Genomic DNA, 18,530 nt, shown 5'->3' with positions numbered 1-18,530 from the left:
CATGGGTATTTTTATAAATCTGCAATCATGAGTAGCTAAGCTAAATTGATTATTAAATTGAAATGTGTTTCTAAAAGCCGTTATTAAACTCTATTAGTACAATAATATTGTTTACGAGGCAATATTACTAAGGGTAACCTTTTTGTTGCCATTTAGAAGGTACATAAAGCATGTATTACAGTTACGGATAGTACCGACATTGATGTTTGAGGCTGATTATGTCCAAACTAAATGTGGCAGTTGTATACATGTATAATCAAGTTGTATCGATTTAAATAATCATAAATAATTTATTAAACTACACGTTTGTTTCAGTCACAAAGATGTAAGGATGGTCACGTTCAATTTCGCCTTCAGTTATAGAATCATTTCCAGGCTTGATTTCCTCTGTCACAGTTGCATCGTTCCTATTCATTACACGGCTACAGCTCCCGCTCCCCGCAACTGTTCCACTCATGTCACCAGGTTTACCCGCAAACTGTTCAATGTTGCTATGTTCATTTGCAACCGTTCCTCCTGTGTTGCCAATTTCATCCACAACTGTTTCTCTGATGTCACTAGGTTCGCCCACAACCGTACCTCTAATGTGTACAGGTTCATCCACAAGCGTTTCACTATTGCCAAATGCACCTGCAACTGTAACACCCATGGTACTAGGTCCAGGCGAAAGCGTTCCATCGACGGTGACAGTGTCATTCACCACCGTTCCATCAATATTGCCGGATATGCCTGGAACAGTTCCACCCATGTCACCACTTTCATCCAAAACTGTTCCACTAATTTCTCCATGCCTATCCCAATCTTGTGTGACCGCTCTTACGTCATTGTTATCCTCATAACTTGCCGGTCTTTGTCTGCTAGTTACTTCACGTGACGTTCCCGCTTCTAGAGAACTAGCTCTCCTGTTCATACTGACGTAGCTCCCACTCATTCTCTTCAGCAACAGCTTCTTGGTCTCATACTGTGACTCCTTTTCACCAGAAGGATCGTCACTTCCGTCTATGTTTATCTGGACATCGTTCTGGTACTGGTTGGCAGGTTTGGCCCTCAACACCGTGTAGTGTTTGTTGCCGAGGTTGTTTAGACTTATTGTCTCCACGACTGAAGTTATTCTCAAAGGTCTCGGGTCGTCGTAGGCCTCTGCCTTGTAGCTGACCATGTCATTCGCATACTTGACCAGCGATGTCTGGTTGATCTCTTTCTCCGCCTTGTGCGGGTTGGGAATCTTGTACCCGAAATCCTGCTTCAAGACATCTGGAAAAGAAAAGAACTTTGCTGACATCGATCTAATGAATGTTACAGCTACATTCTTTTTAAATGAAGAAATCAAGGGCGCAGACTAGAGTTATCTATTCATTGTTCAAACAATGTAACACGATTTGTAAGATTTGAGCAAAAATATAAATTCACTACATAGCTACCTTAGAAGTTTTAGCAGAAATAAAACTTACTATTTGATTAAAAATGAGCTGTATCAGATAGGGTTAAAATATTTTGTGTATAAACTTTTGAAGAGTATAAAGAAGATTGTTATTTGATTTTAGCAACTATTGAAAGTTTGTTGATAAAGAGAGCAGTTCATACCTTACCTACTTCATTGTACACACGGCTCATTAATGTATATAATTCCCTTTTGTTTACAAGTTTTACCCTATAGATTATATATTTATTTCCCCCAAATTTCATGTAGGTAAATAACTAAAATATCACCAATGTCGTCCTCGGGAGAGAAGTCTGCCAGGTAGCCTTTGTTGATGACGAGTCTGTTCTCCAGCTGGAGTGGCAGGTAGTCAGTGTCTTCCTCCAGGAGTTTCTCCAGCCGCGCGGAGATGTGCCAGAACGGAGGCCGCTCTAGAGGATCCTCCCGCCAACAGTCCAGCATCAGATCGTACCTGACCGAGATGAACATTAATTTCGCGTTCTAAGCACTTGAGGGATGTAGTAACTCATTTAGTTTTATGTTTATACATAAATCGTTATGTGAAATAAATAAACGATAAAAATTGCATAATACTATGAGTCCACATTTTGGAGACCATCGCAAAAGGAGGATTCGGAAAAAGTTCTGTAATAAACTTGAACAAATTTCCTTTTTGAGATATCAATAATCATAAAGGGAGTAAGTTAGGTGCAAAAATAAGTGTCTCATAAACATGATGGAGTGTAGTTACGTTTATCCTTCGATATAACTCTTATGGCTTATCTTGATGAACATTAAGATTGCAACCTCACATTATAGCATGGTATTTCGTGCATGGGTCTAAAATACCAAACGAAAACTTACAGTATTGAATGATTAAATATGTATAACAGCCGATTTGATATCTACTTGTTAAAGACTTTTGCTTATCCATATTTCGACCTTTGACATTAAAAGATGTTTCTTCCGTCCTAGTTTTTTGAACAATTGAGATTAATTTCCCTTCCTGAATGAAACTGGAGTAAGACAGTAAGTAGTATTTAAGTGTTAGAAAAGTTGACTGTATGTTTGACACAACTCACAATCTGTCTGTGCAAGTGAGGGGGCGGTCCATGCGGTAGCCGGCGCGCAGCAGGGGATACAAGCTGTGCACTGCTACCCCTGGGTAAGGGGATGATCCCAGTGTCACCAACTCCCACAAAACTACTCCATAACTCCACACGTCACTTTTGGTCGTGTACACGTGATCAGCCAAAGACTCCAGTGCCATCCATTTCACTGGTACTGCAACCAAACAGGTTGTTGACGTTTTCAACAGTTGGTGTAGGTTTTACAACAGTCATATTTTCTATCTATATCTTGAATTAACTGCATTGGTTGGTTTAGGCCAAGCTTTTGGTTTAGGGGTTGATGTTGAATTTCTAGTTCAAACATGTTTCTAAGTTGTATTTTTTTAATTTGTCAATCCTGTGTATTTTAATGCATGTGATGTATTAAGTAAAATATATAATTGGTTTGTTCACATACCTCTTCCCTTGCTACGTTTGAAATATGCATCATCTTCGTAAACATCCCGAGACAGTCCGAAGTCTGATATCTTGCATAAAAGTCCCGAAGCCAACAACACGTTCCTTGCAGCTAGATCACGATGAACTAGCTGTGAAAGAAAAAAACTCTTGTCAACTAATACTAGGTTTGGATTATATTATTTCACAAAAATTCAGAATACTTTATGTAAACCATTGAGTTGTATCATAAGTCAAAGTGTAAAATAACATTCAGCATACACGCTTCAGTGAAACTCAAACGTCAACAGATTCTAATACGAAATACAATTAGGGACGATGTATTAATTTTTATGCAACGATTGGCTACCACATTGGCATGGACGAAGCATATCAACTACTCTCCGTAGTCAGAGATAAATTGTAAAGATTTACATACTAATAAACACACACCTAATCGTACTTTAGAAATCTTTATACAAAGATCCTTAAACATTGTTAAGTTTAGCCTACCTTATTTTCGGCCAAATAAGCCATTCCCTTTGATATCTGCAGAGCGAACGTCAGCAGAGACTTATACGTCAGCGGCTCCACGGCCTGGTTAGGAGATCCTGGAGCTGGGGGAACTAGGCGACTGCGTCTCAGGTACGATCTGGAGAATGGACACAGAAGGTATCAATCATCAAAATCGTGTCAAGAAATTGTGACTTGCCTAGAAGTGTTCTAGACCCTAATCCAAATATGAATGGAAAACTAATACGGGGATGAGGTTGCTTGTGTTGCTTTTTAAAAGGCAATATCTTCTAAAAAGTTGGTTTAAAAACTGCATTAATTACGCAGTATACACGAGAACATATTGGTAGTGCAGTGACCCCATGGCTTGTTAAAGGCTGTGAGAAGTAAAGAAAATGCCCAATATTTATAAGTTTTAGAATCACTAGACAGTTAACTAGAGGAGGGCGAAGAAAGAAGCGGTATCTATGATGGAGGAAGAAGAACTGTGGTAGGATATGTGATATTGAAAGTTTTAACCTAACCAATTGAACTTTATTAGTTGGCCTACTCGAGCTGTGTCAACTTATTTTCATGCCGACAATCTGTAGTCAAGCAGTGGACTTTATTGGCCTACCTCAACGAACCGTGTTCGGCGTACTCTATAATTATGAAGACAGGTCCACCGAGTGAGGTACAGGCTCCCAATAGTCTGACTACGTGGGGATGGCACACATCCTTCATCATTTGGTACTCTGCTAGCAAATCTGCCATTTCCGCCGAGGTGGCCGACACTTTAAGAGTCTTCACTGCCACTGTAGTTACACCTAACAGGAGAACATATATTTTAGGAATGACTATGCTATTATCTTTGCTCATGACATAAAATCTAAAAAAGTAAACAAACTTTCTACTGAATGCGTGAAAACTGTGCTTTATTATTAGCAAGTACTCCAAAAACATACGTTTAATTATTTTGAATCATTCTGAGCCCAGATTTCTCTTGGTCAGTCGTATGATCACTATTAAAAGTGAGAAATGGATAAGCAAACGAACAGTTTTGATTGGGCGCCAACAGTACTTCATGAAGTTTCAGTCTTATTTAACACAGGTCTGAATCAATATGATTTTATCATAAGTACTTGACAATAACAAGTGATTGAAGAAGATGGAGTAGCCAATTCACAAATAGAAAGCAAAATACATTCATCAGTATACATAAAATTAAAATTGTACCTTTAATCTGTTTGTCTGTACGAGTTAAGGACTTACTTAATAGTTCGCTTGCTTACCCTTAATGCCATCTATGTCCATTGCTCTTGCTTTCAACACACGTCCAAATTCTCCTTCACCTAAACACTGCTCAATGATCAGTGACTCACGAGGAAACTCCCAGCGTTTGTCAGGCTAGAAACAAAATATATTTTAAACAAATGAAAACTACTGATATTTATTTGGCCTAGAAATGTATAACTCTTTTCATAGTTAGTTATCCAAAAATAGAAAATCTTGGATAAATCTAGAGAACAACATAAATTTCACATCTACTTACCACAATGTACGGCTCTGGTGGTTGACTGACAACTGGATGAGTGAAAGTCTGTAACAAGTTGTCAGCTGCTCTCTGAGCTTCTAGCAGAGTGTTGGACGTGTCCATCAGCTTACGACTGCTGTTTTTGCGCCTTCTACGCAAAATGTAATTACGCAACATTTCAAAACATTGTATGGTAATACATAGAAAAAACTGAAAACTGCCAAGCATAAAATGCGAGGAGTGTGTGATGACTGATGTTGCCGCTGCTTTAAAAATGTTTCAGGATAATAATCATACACACAACTTTTACTACCTAATATATTGTCTTCTTACATGAAACGACTTTGCAAAGTATTTCACACAGTAATCTAGGTTCAAAATAACTTGTTTAACACTTACTGTCGACGAGACGTAAGAAACAACATGAAGAAGAGGCAAGATGACATGATAAAGATGATGCCGATGGCTGCCTTTGTCTGACACTTGAAGCCACATCCTTCTCTTCGACGTCCTTTTGGTTCGGTAGATTCAGAGGTTTTGATATCTAAAAGTGTAAATTCCAAATTTTGTATCGTAACGGTAGGCAGTACTCTAGACAATTTGTCAACTGGATAAACCTAACCTAGCCTGACCTAACCCAACCTAAAACCGACCTTCCTAACACAGCCCTAACAAATGAGGGTATGTTAGGGTTTTCAACCTACCAGGAACTAGTGAGAGGCTAGTTGTTGTGAGGTTATGTGGTGTCTGGGTGGATTTAGATGTCACTGACAAGGGTTCAGTTTTGTTGTGGGACGTGATGGGCCTCATCATGAGATTCTTCGGCGGCCTGGGAGGCTGGCCGGCACACACACAGGCCCGGCTGTGGTCGCAAGAACAGAAGGTACCAGAGGTAAACGGTTGAATCCCTTGGCCCACGTCCCTCACTCGTCCTGCGCCTAGGACATGGGCTGTGAACAGACAGGCCAGTGTGAGAATCTAAGATATTACAAAGTAGCGAATCCTGGAAAATATATCTAGTTACGCGGAGGTGCATTAACTGCACCAAATAGTTCCATAATTGTGCCTAGCTCTGGGTCCCAAAAAATCTTCCTTAGTTGCGCCAAAAGTATGTAAATGTCGTAAAGAATAAATGTCCTTAGTAGCCAGGTAGAGGTGAGTTGCCAGAGAAGGAATTGCCTTGTTTATGTGTCATCCTAACCTAACCTAACCTAGTCAAAGAGGGCCGTCACTTAGTGCAGTTAATAAACGTATCGGGTGGTTCCCTGGAGTAGTTGGCGCAATTCAGGAATACCCGACTACCTGACTCAGGTCAGCAATTAATGCCCAGTTACGTCAAGAAAACGCGTTACTACTCTCTTGAATCATCAGCTAATCACGCCTTTTTAAACTGATGGTTGAACTATTGTAATTTTTTGGCTGTAGTTATTAAAGTTACATAGATTAAAGTTATCTTTTAATAGAAATATTAAAAATAATGTATTTCGTGCAATGTGGGCAGTTAAACTAAAAGGCAGGCTTACATTGTGTAGCCCTAAAGTGGAGGAATTTATTTAGTAGTTAATTATGGTATGCGTTTTAGTGGAGAGAGTTCCCCAATACAGAGGAAGTTCTTCACTTGATGGATTCATGTTTTAAAATTTTGATTAATCGCAGCACAGCTTAGAGTTTGCGTCAGTCCAAAGGATGGTGATGAAACCGTATAAATAAAAACCCTTGAAATTTGAATCGGTGCCTCTAGGACGGACGTCTAGCGTTTAACCACTAGACCAGCCGCACACATAAGATATTCGGTGTTCCCATATATCTAATGTTGTGCTGTAATTCCTCACTTGTACAGTCTTGTAGACAGGTGAGGTTGTGTGAGAGCCGCTCCAGAGGATCGCACCAGTAGTCCGGACAGTGAGCGACGTCCACGGTGCAGGTGGAGTACCGTGTCGTGCTGCCGGGCAACCACTCGCACCTGAGAGCTGGGCGGCTACTGTTGCTGTGACATTAGTAAACGGAATTACAAAAAAATATCAGTAAAAATAGGGCTCAGCAAGATCTAGCATAACAAATACAAGAGGAAGATGAAAGTGGATTTAAGCCCACAATCATCCCACATAGTAAGACAAGCTATTGACCTAACTCCATGGGAAATATAAAGCAGAGAAGGTCCAAGAAAATTTGGATACAATTGAGCAAGCTACACGGCACTCCTAGCGGTGGACGCCGGAACATAAGCTAACTGCAGCACTGCTGTCGTTACCTAGCTCTGCCGCCGAGACCGTGGGCACACGTGGTCCTCTGGCACTCTCGCTGCTCCAGGGCGGAGCACAGGTTGTCCCCGTGGTCGTGGTCGGTGCAAGGCGGAGTGTCAGGGTCTACAAGCTCCACCGAGATCTGGGCAGAGTCCCGTCGACCGCTGGCTTCTCTCCACTCCACTGTCACCCTGTTGGGTATCAGAATGCTAAAAATGAGTCACATAACAACTGAGCCAGCTACACAAACTATCCTACTCATCCCAAACTAATGTTTGTGTCAAAATACGCCTTAGTAACACCCCAATGGGGATAGAAGGTGGGTGAGTATTGAGCTCTTTCCCCTTAGTACTTTATTCAAGGAAGTGTCGTGTAATGACCGTGTCAGTCGACCAAACGTTAGAATTGAGCGCGTACAGTTAGATATTTCCTTAACTATTCGAATGGTGTGTAGATTACATTTAAATTTCTTTCCGATTTTCCACTCAAGGCTAACATTTGTAACTCTAATATGTGGATATATTAAAATTTTAAAATGCATGGGTCTGTCACACATACTATAGACTTTTTAGAGTTACTTTCCAATTGTATAATAGCATAAATGGATAGATTTTACCACGAATATTAGAAAAGCCCCGGTATGGATCATAAACATAAACAAAGGACGTTTTTGGCCCGAAAGTAGACAAAACCATACGTTATTTAATGCTATTAGTATAGAGTTTTTGTTTACTTTCGGACTAAAAACGTTATTTGTTTATGTTTATGATCCATACCGGTGGATGTTTACGTCAAAACATGTGAGCTACAATTATTTGTCAGTTGTTATGTTAAACAAAGAGTAAAGATCACACTGTAATAAGGTAATAATCATCATAAGAGAGCAATATTTGTTCGGCATCACGCACCAAAGCAATATTAAACACCAGAATACGATGCAGGTTCCACAACACGAATAGAAGTCTACGTACAAGTCAATAACAACACATGAAAAATATCTTGTTACGATTTCTTACAAAATAATGATTTCCGATTTTCAAATACATCTCCACCAACCTGACGACTCTCTGAGCACGCTGCAGCGCTACGGGGTCGGATACATACAGGATGCCAGCTCTCTCAGTGACGTTGATTGAGGGGTGCTTCAGGGTGAATGTCGGTCCAGTAGGAGAGTCCAGGGCCCGCAAGTCGTAGGGCTCCGCCACCCTGGCGTGTAGAGACGCCGCGCGGGACAGAGTAACCGCGGGAGGGTACTGCACCATCGGCCGCGTCTGGGCCAAGGGCTGGAGAAGAGTCTGTGGTTGGAACGTGAGAGGTATCGAAACCTGGAATACGTTCGGGTTACTAGGAATACTGTATAGCTAAGTGTACAAAATAATAGGGAGTTTGAGGTAACCTATTACGGCTGTAACCGTTACATTTTAGTTGTATGGTTACTTATCCTATTACGTTAAATAACGACCATTTCTAATACGAACTACGTGACTATCAGTATAAGTAATTAATTTATATTGCATAAATGGAGTATTTTTTATATTCTCTATAAGATTCTTGCTAACCAAAATTATTCTGGTCCAATTTATTTGGTTATACATGAGCGTAGGTATAAAATATTCCTGTGTAGATTTGTCATTCTTGTGGATATGCTACATGTAATTTTAAAGAATGTTTCTATCCGGTAAAGTTAGAGTGTGTTTAGACGTTTTAATGTACATATTTATGTTTATTTTACCAGCTATAAACAATTTTGACAATACAAAATTAACTATTTGTAATACATTTTTACATGTATTTATACAAGTATAACCAGTCAGTTAAGTTCGCACTACATAAGTATCGCAAAATGATACGTTTAGTCGTCTTTGACGTACTAAAACACAAAAGTTATGATATAATTAGCTAAGTAGCCTATTTTACCACAGGATGGAAGGTCTTCCCGTATCATTGGCAGTGGTTATGCTTTCGAATTCAAGGTACATTGGATGAGGAAATAATCTATTTTCAAGAACTCAGAATTGATATTTTGATTGTTGGATATTTTCTATAGGGGAAATTTTCAAGTATAGGCCCATAAAGACCTATCAACAACATTAGGCCTATATCAGTAAGAAAAAACTATAGTTACCTTCAAAATAAGACTATTGGACTTTTTTGTAAACGTACGAGTACCAGTTCCTCGATTGTCAAGTACATACGTCAATATAGTAGCATATAAATTAAATAAATACATTTTCAATCTAAAGGAGAATACATTGGTGTTTTTCAGAATTTTCTTCTTTCTCCGAGATACACGATCGTAGGCTAATGCTAATTAATCCAAGATACACGATCGCAGACAAATGTTTGCCAATAAGTACCTGGTATATGATTTAGAGATAACTAATAATTCATCATACAAAATTTACTCAAATGAATGTGTAAAAGGTTTACCGTGCAGGGAGGAGGAAGATCCTTGTCGGTCAGCCTCACGACGAACGTGTAGCCAGCCTCTGGTATAGAGCGTCCCGCTTGTACACTCACATCTGCAAAATGTATTTTATATAGACTAGAGGTCGTCCAGTGGTCGAAAACTCTACCAAAAATGTGTAATTTACAGACTTTTCTATATCTTAAAAATAAATAATTTAGTATATTGTAGCGTTATTATATACCTAATGGTTGCAAAGGAAATTCAAACAACTATAACATAGAAATTTAAAATTCCTATGGTAATCTTCTAATTGTTGTGGAGAATTAATAAACTGTTGTATTTTTATAGGATGTATTTTTTCCATTTTTTATTTCATACCAAAATATTAACATAAACAGAAACCATAGGCTACTTACTTATCTTAATTCTTGTAGCCTCAACGCCTCCATACTCAGTTGGTGAGGCGATCAGTTCATACTGAAGGATATTTTTCGTGTCGTCCAACAGTTTAATTTCAAAGTTGTTGGCCCCAAATGTGTCCAAATCGATTAACTCGATTTCACTCTAAAAATATTTACAAATTTTTTTATTAAATACTATAACATTATTTGTTGACACTTGAAGTAAAATAAACATTTTTGAGAAACTTGTTTTATTTGACATTAGTTTTATTAAAAGAGTACTTACCTAGTTTAGTAATTAACTACAGAGACACAGTTCCATATTATTAATTATCTAATTGGCCAAGTCGTCATGGTGCTTACTTGCAAATATAAAGGTTGCCGATTCGATCCTAGCGAGGTATATTCTGGATCCTCATGTCATTTTTTAATTTGATTCATAATGATTCATGCTATCGAACAAAGTGCCAACGTTATATGTTCACATAGACAAATAGAATAAAAAATACCGACAGCAGTTCTGCGGTTATCATAAGATCTGGCGTCCACCGCTAGGAGTGCAGTGAAGTTAGCGCACGCGCTGCGTAGCTACACTGCACTCATAGCGGTGGATGCCAGAACTTATGGTACCGCAGCAGTGCTGTCGGTCTTTATTTAATTTTGTCTATATTAACTAGGATTTGAAAAAATCTCTCAAAACAATAAAAAAATACCAGCGGTAAAATAACCCACCAAATAAAATGTGTAAGAGGGAAACTCGATGTATTTTGCCGTTTTATTACGTCATCAACATCAACTGCAGTAGCATACCTGTATTTCTCCGTTTAGTGATTGTCGTTCCACAGCTGACTGGGACACGCCCCTCGCATGTCGTAATTACTAGGTAAGTGATAGTCACTCAGCTGTTAACTTCAACCTATCACGTTCCTCCACCCCCCCTCCCCCCCCCCACCCAGTAAACCCTACCGCAACTATCAATAGCACAGTGTGTTGTATTGTTATATGATTGTGTATCGCGTACAGTATTTTCAAATAAATAGATTGAAAAGATTACGTTTCTCAGTTATAAACTGGTATTTAAAACAACTAAAGTTAAAAATAAGAAATGATTGTTAATTAAAATTGAATCACACAAATAGCCTATTGTATTAGCTGTAAATACCAACAATAGATAAAATATGGAAACAACAACGACATCTAGAAAGTCTGGATTAGAAAATGTGCACAACATCCAGAGTGAATTTTTAAGTTCCATTTTTTAGATGAAAAATTGTATTCAAAGTTTTTTTACATTTTTTAACTTTAGAAAAACAAAAGTTTGGCACTTGACAAATTAATGCTGAACCTGGCATGTATAGTATTGATATGTTTAAGTGACTTTATAAAACTATTTGTTTGTAACAATTACTTATCATGGTGAGTTTTTTTTAGGAGAATGGACGTAATAAACGCAAAGATTATACTAAACTGATAATTGTTCGAATTATTCTTATTTGTACAAAAATCACACTACATTTTAACATGGCTAGGATTAATTCTATCTGTTTTTGTGGTTAAATATAAAGACCCTGATTAAGTCATTTTGATTATTTTACTTAGAACACTACAATTACCGAGAGTGCATAACAATAGTACTGCGATGTACAAATCCGACGCACACTTAAGCGCGTATTTCGGACTGAATATAGGGAGTTTAAATAATTTTAGAACGTGGAGAGGTGATCTATGCACAGCTACATATCATCTCTCCACATACTTAGTGTATGAGATCGAGATCTATGAGATCAGCTGTTTCTGTGGTCATGTTTAAGATTCCAAAATATATTAACAAGGACAGCTGGCTCAGTTTCGAACGACGAACTATACTGCAGTATAGGTTGGTTTTGAACCTTTACAAAACTACTGAATTTTCTCAGGATTGAGCCAGGGGCCTTTGGCTTTAGATAATAAAACGGATACTCTAACCACTTAGCTACCAAGACCAAAATCGTCAAACTAGACAAGCTATATAAAGGTCCACAGTATTTGTACCGAGTCCGAGGTGCTGGTGATGTTCAGGACCTCAGGCAAGTTGTCGTCCGTGTCCAGGAGTGTGACGGAGAGGACTCGGTCGTACGTGACGTCATCCAGAGTACAGGACACCTCTACTGACAGAGGTCCAGGGAGATCCTCACGGTCCAGGGCTGGGGCGCTCCACAGCTCCGAGCCAACTAGGCGGGCTATAGAACCCCCTGTTAACGTGAACCACTATAGTTTAGTATAGACTATACTTAAATAAACTAAAGGTACGTGGTAGTTATATTTGTATTTTGTTCAAATTTTACCAAGAATATGAAGTGTTTTCATACAGGGTGAATAAAAAGTCAAGACCCCCCCCCATCTAATATTTTTCCAAGTAAATATACAGAGATATATTTAAAAAAAAAGTTTCATTTTATGATTTTGAAATTTTTGAGTGTCCCCCCAAAAGGGGGATTCGGGGGGCAACTCAAATATTTTAAATGTAAACCCCCTTCAAGTGACACCTCATGTTGAAGGGTTTACAAAAAATTAAGGAATGGTGAAAACTAGAGGTTGCTATCTCTTTTCTATCCAAAATGCCAGCCCGTCAAATATTGTGGAAAATCAATAATAAAATTGGTTCGTAATGGTAATATTGGCTACCATTTTGGATAGAGAAGAGATAGCGAACTCTGGTTTTCACCATTCTTTAGGTTTTTGTAAACACTTCAAAATAAGGTGTCACTTGATGGGCATTTACATTGAAAAATGTTTAGTTGCCCCCAAATCCCCCTTTTGGGGGGGGGCACTCAAAACTTTTAAATGTAAATCCCCATTTAGTGACACTTTGTTTTGCAGTATTTACAAAAACTTAAAGAATGGTGAAAACCAGAGTTCGCTATCTCTTCTCTATCCAAAATGGTAGCCAATATTACCATTACGAACCAATTTTACCATTGATTTTCCACAATATTTGACGGGCTGGCATTTTGGATAGAAAAGAGATAGCAACCTCTAGTTTTCACCATTCTTTAAGTTTTTGTAAACCCTTCAACATGAGGTGTCACTTGAAGGGGGTTTACATTTAAAATATTTGAGTTACCCCCCCAAATCCCATTGGGGGGACACTCAAAAATTTCAAAATCATAAAATGAAACTTTCTGCTAAGATTGCACGACCACCAAAAGGATATCTCTGTATATTTACTTGGAAACATATTAGATGGGGGGGTCTTGACTTTTTATTCACCCTGTATAAAAATGTGGATTTAATAACATAAACAAATAATAAGTGTAAATAAAAAAATACATAATATTTTTCTGGAAAATATTCTCTAGAAGACGTCTATAGAAAACTATCATAAGGATAGCTACCTTATAAATGGTTTTGAGACTTACTAATCCAATACAACCCAATTCCAACTCAGTAAATTCAATAGAACCCTATTCTAAGATAACCTAACTCTAAACTAATCTAACCCAACACAACCTATCTCAACTCAACTCAACCAAATACAGCTTAACCGATTAAAGGCTTAACGTCTGTTCTTACCGATGGCTATAGGTGAGTTGCGGCCGGGACACTAATCTCTCACCTTTTACTTGTCAACGATGAACAAAACTCTATTATAGGGTTTTCTACCAAGCTCAATTTGAAAGTTTTTGAAAAGGTGGAAAAGGTGTACGTGGATGGAACTTTCAAGAGTTGTCCTAAATTGTTCACACAAATGTTCACTCTTCATGGATTGGTAAATGAAACGTATGATTAACAACAACATTAATATTTTTCTTTCTGCCTGACAAAACAAAGAAATCATACTCTTTAGCACTGAAATGTGTAGCTAGTGAATGTGATTCTCTTAATTTTATCTGCTCCCCTAAAGTTTTCATAGATTTTGAGCCAACACAATAAGCTTATGTATAATGGAGCGCAAACCAAACTAACACAACAAACTTATTTCTTAAATTATGTATGATTATTTTATGTACCATTAAACCAACCATATAATTGGCAATTAATCTGTTTATACTCGGGCCGCAACTCGTACAAAACTTTTTTCAGTCTGGGCCGCAACTCATACGCAAAATGAGGTTTGGGCCGCAACTCACCAACACCGTTACCGATTGTAACTAAGAAAATAATTTATTCATACAAATTAAGGTGCATTACAAAAATAAGGTTACCAATGACACAGAAAGTTTTACACTTAAAATGAGAATGATTATATCAGCTATAAGTTAAGACTATTAATTGTGATGTTAATCATAGAAAGGATTTCCTGAATGAACCTCTAGTCAATTACTCTCCTAATGATTCATATTGTATAATTATTTTCAAAAATAATCTTTCCAAATTATATTGTTTCCTAAGGTTTCCAAAAGAAATTGATAGTAACTGCTTGTAACATTTATCATAACTAACTTCAATATTTTTCAAACACTTTCTATGGATTCAAAACATTGTTTTGCAACTATAGGCCTACGACTAATTTTAATAAAAGTTACAAAATCATTCGACTCTTGTTACATGTCTGAAAAATATTAAAACATTAAACTTATAATAAATTTAACGAATTGAATAACTAAGCCTTAAGTAATTCACTGACCATGGAGTATCCTGTATACAGGCGATCTTGTAGAATTGTGGCAGTACCGCGGTCCCAGCACTCCCAGCATTGTGGAGGGAGAGTTCTCTGGTACAACATACCTGGCCGAGTCACCGAAACACAACTCCTACGAATAAATAACAAAGAAAATCATTTGACTTGGACAATGTGGGGTCTTTCCGAAAAAATGGTTGCCACTACTAAAATTAACCCTATGCAGATGAAGGTGATCTAAACCAACCCATCCTAACCTAACTTATATAGGGAAAGTTTTAATACAACCCAACCCAATAGTCATCTTCTTAAAAAGGCCCCAAATCCAATTACAATGTATGAAAGTAAGTTACACAACTTACTTTAATTAAAGATTAAGGTGCGCACTATTAGAGTCCAAATAAATTAAATAAATTGTGTTTTGGGGCAATGAAATGTTTGTTTTTATCCAAAAAGGATCGTTGGATTTTACAAGGATTCGTGTAGCGTCTGCCTGAATTGCCAAATAAATCTGGCCAATATTGGGAAAATTTTGATTGGTTGGGTTCAACCAGAACTGTTGGTTCAACAGATGACATTGCCAAGCAAACGTAGAAAATATTCCAATACAAAGGATATGTCGTATGCAATGTCCACATCTTTACTTATGAAACTTGTTATAGATGTTGATAGTTCTGAGACAAACCGATAGGTTAAACTGATGAAATAGTTGTGTTATATCACTGACTATTGGATACTATATCTATGAAAGTTGTTTTAATTTATTGCTTTATTAAAAATCATGAAACGTAATCGCTCCGCTCAACTGGCTTTCACCGCTATGAAAGCAATCCTAGTTTAATTAGTAAAAGCCACGAATTAAAGGCCTCGTGGTTTAGGACTGTTAGATATAGTTTAGAAGAAAAAAAACTTACTTTTGTTTACCTTTTGTTACGCTGTTTAATGTTAATCATTATAACCTCCCTCAATGTTATAGCTGTACAAAATGTCAACAAAAATACGGCGATAGTTTTGGCCAAAAATAAATCAACAAATGTTTTGGCATTGACAAGGGAAAACTAATAACGTCGTTGTGCAGAGAACAATGCCATCCATTGAGCCGTCGCAAGTAAACAGTCCATCAGTGCTTTGAACAGTAATATTTTCTCGATCGTGAAAAATATAGGTACTACACTGTTGTTAAAATAAACAGTGTTTCGCAATCGTGTCTTTTGTTGAGTGGTACATTTAGTTGTAGCATTGGCTGATTCCTGAGTAACATATTATATAGTAGAGAAATAATATTTTGTAACCATCTGTAAGAAGTTTCATCACTATATCTTTATGTCAAAATGTATAAGATTGAACGCAACTGGGCTTATTTTAAGCCAATTATGTACTAAATATAAGAGTGAAACAATTAAAAAAATATAAGAATAAGATAACCAGTTTCCTTGTAGTGCACATATAAAAAAAAACCTATCAATACCAGATGGGCCCATCTTGAACCATAAAAAATACAGTTAAAAAATGTAATTTAATATAAAAACTTAGAGTAGTAAAAAGGTGAATAATAGTTACTAATGGAAATAATTGGCTAAAGTTAAAATTAAATCTTATTTGATCGCATTTATTTTAAGAATTGTAACTTAAATTGGATTACATGTCAGATATGAATTTGAATATTATTAGGAATTTTCTAAACTTAAATAGGTATCCACAGATTTTTCCAAGCAGATTATAATTTAATTTAGACTTAATTTTTAAATTCATTCCGATTAGTCAATTTTGGTAGTAAAAACAAACGAGTATCGGTTTATTTTATTTTCGAACACTCTTGTCTTCCCTCCATGAGAAAATACTTCCCGAAATTTTCCTCGAGAACTCCAAGAATTCCTGGATCAAGATAATGTTTTCAGTTAAACGATTTAAAATGCTCCAACCTTTGGATACATTAACACTGTGTAACAGATAAACTAACGGCATCACTTAGATGTTGCAAAGTGTAAAGAGTACGTTAATCTAAAACATAAAATATATGAATACTGCAATAATAAAACCTGAGCTGTACTAGAGAGAATTACAAAATTCTGAATTGGTTTGTTGAATTGTTTATTGAAATAAATTTGTTTTACCTGAAGTCTTCGCGGACAGTCCGAGGTAGTAGGCTGCGCTTTGGTGACAGTGTGTGAGTCGGCTGAAATATATTAAATTAATTATAAACTATTATATTAACAGTTTTTTTTTCAGTGGGGGAATTAAAATTCTGGCCAAACATGTTTCGATGTAAAACATATAATCATCTTTTTATGGAAAGTTTTCTGCTAGTGACTGTCGTTTGATGGGGTAGAGACAATTCACACAATGTTGGATAACTAAATATAGGCTACAATAACACAAAACATGTTCAGTTGAAATCTTTGGCTATTGATACACAACCATATAATATTTGGTTTGATTTTTTATTAGTTTTATATTATTATTATTTAGTTATAGTGGAATCAACAGTAGCCCGTTCTGATCAAACCAACTCTTAACCATGAGCAGAGCAGTCCACGATCAGCTGTTTCATAAAACCCTCCTAGCTGTCTCCTTGGAATATAACAGCTATGTCGCCTGCATAGTGAAATCTTTCCGTAGGGCAGATTGAATAAATTTACCTATGTTTTCAAAATATTGATGTAGGCTGAAAACAAAGCAGGACCGTGTACTGCCTTGGATCACCCCGTAATCAATCTTTCTTGGGGAACTGTTACAATATTGAAACAACCTGATATCTGATGTATTTTATACTAGTAAACCACTTACACGTAAACAGCATAACTTCTTTAGAAGTAAGCCTGACTGATCAAAGTTATCAAAAGCTTTAGCTAAATCGATAAAAATTAGTATTTATGAACATAAAAATAAGAAATTTTATCTATTAAGGGTTGAAACATGTTCCTCGTGCCCATGATTCGATCATGCTGGTTCACGGACTCGTTCCAATAAACGTAGTAAGTATTCAAATTGTAATAATTTTATCGGATGATTTATTACTCGAGTAATCGCGCTAACACATACACACACACACACACACACACACACACACCCAAGAATTATCTTGATTTTGAACGGATGCTTTTCTGGCCCCTGGAGACCTCAAAACAAAAAAGTATCAAAACAAAAATCGGTCCGGGGTCCATATCTTACCATGACACCTACTTTATAGCTTATTCCGTATTTGGTGAATTCAATAATAACTTACTTACATTTTTTTATTATATTAGAGTAGATAAAAGCATAAAAGATTACATTATGAATCGGTAACATTAAAAAGTCCTAGTTTGAAAGTTTGGAAGCACATAGATAACTGATTTTCTTCTATTTTAAGAGTCATTGGAGGCTAGCGGCCATATTGGATAGTTTCGAACCGCTGCTGAAGAGTTAATTATCATCTATTATCAACAACCTTTAAAATATATTGAGCCGATTCACGATCACGATAAATATGAACTGCATTGGAATTAATTTATGCTTGTAACACCCTAGTGTAACAAAGGTAATGCCAGCCTTGCAGTTTGAGTTTTAAGGAAAATAGCTGTTAAAGAAGAAGAAAAAAGAAATCTGTTATGGAAAAAACTGTTAAGGAATTACTTAGTTTTATAATCAAAGTTAATACTGTATTACTAATCTAGCAATAACAGAGAATCTTTCAAGGTAATTTCAAAAGTTTTTAGATAGCTTTTAACCCTAAAATCTATTTTTTGGTCTTAGATATAATCTTATCAATTGAAATTCGTACCAATTTCTGAGTTGATTCTCAATGGTGCAATTGACCTGAATGAAACCTTGTTGAATTTATCTCGAGACCTATAAGATAATTCAGTTTTAAAATCGTCCACCATTTTACTTCAAATCTATGATGATTGGTTCGTATCATCCCTTGCGAGCGAATTAATTGTCA

The 18,530-nt window shown here is 36.8% G+C and overlaps 1 protein-coding gene across 1 annotated transcript in view; it reads right to left on the bottom strand.

The window, feature by feature from the left end:
• Nucleotides 1–298: 298 nt before the first annotated feature.
• LOC128989262 (uncharacterized) overlaps nucleotides 299–18,530 on the bottom strand; it is a 39,205-nt gene continuing 20,973 nt past the window's right edge. The window contains exons 2-20 of the mRNA XM_054411139.1: nucleotides 16,720–16,781; nucleotides 15,215–15,279; nucleotides 14,612–14,738; nucleotides 12,037–12,236; nucleotides 10,021–10,168; nucleotides 9,625–9,716; nucleotides 8,251–8,519; nucleotides 7,203–7,385; nucleotides 6,784–6,938; nucleotides 5,656–5,901; nucleotides 5,351–5,495; nucleotides 4,970–5,102; nucleotides 4,710–4,824; nucleotides 4,055–4,244; nucleotides 3,439–3,577; nucleotides 2,948–3,077; nucleotides 2,503–2,704; nucleotides 1,711–1,892; nucleotides 299–1,254 (exon numbers count right to left, since the gene is read on the bottom strand). Of these exons, the coding sequence (XP_054267114.1) occupies nucleotides 299–1,254; nucleotides 1,711–1,892; nucleotides 2,503–2,704; nucleotides 2,948–3,077; nucleotides 3,439–3,577; nucleotides 4,055–4,244; nucleotides 4,710–4,824; nucleotides 4,970–5,102; nucleotides 5,351–5,495; nucleotides 5,656–5,901; nucleotides 6,784–6,938; nucleotides 7,203–7,385; nucleotides 8,251–8,519; nucleotides 9,625–9,716; nucleotides 10,021–10,168; nucleotides 12,037–12,236; nucleotides 14,612–14,738; nucleotides 15,215–15,279; nucleotides 16,720–16,781 (3,739 nt within the window). The remainder of the gene's footprint in view (nucleotides 1,255–1,710; nucleotides 1,893–2,502; nucleotides 2,705–2,947; nucleotides 3,078–3,438; nucleotides 3,578–4,054; nucleotides 4,245–4,709; nucleotides 4,825–4,969; nucleotides 5,103–5,350; nucleotides 5,496–5,655; nucleotides 5,902–6,783; nucleotides 6,939–7,202; nucleotides 7,386–8,250; nucleotides 8,520–9,624; nucleotides 9,717–10,020; nucleotides 10,169–12,036; nucleotides 12,237–14,611; nucleotides 14,739–15,214; nucleotides 15,280–16,719; nucleotides 16,782–18,530) is intronic.

This window comes from Macrosteles quadrilineatus, unplaced genomic scaffold (assembly GCF_028750875.1).
Source record: "Macrosteles quadrilineatus isolate MER2022 unplaced genomic scaffold, UCM_ALF_1.0 Scaffold_3__2_contigs__length_128488019, whole genome shotgun sequence".
Taxonomy (NCBI): domain Eukaryota; kingdom Metazoa; phylum Arthropoda; class Insecta; order Hemiptera; family Cicadellidae; genus Macrosteles; species Macrosteles quadrilineatus.
Note: the sequence above shows the minus strand (reverse complement) of the source record. Positions and strands in the feature narration are given on the sequence as shown.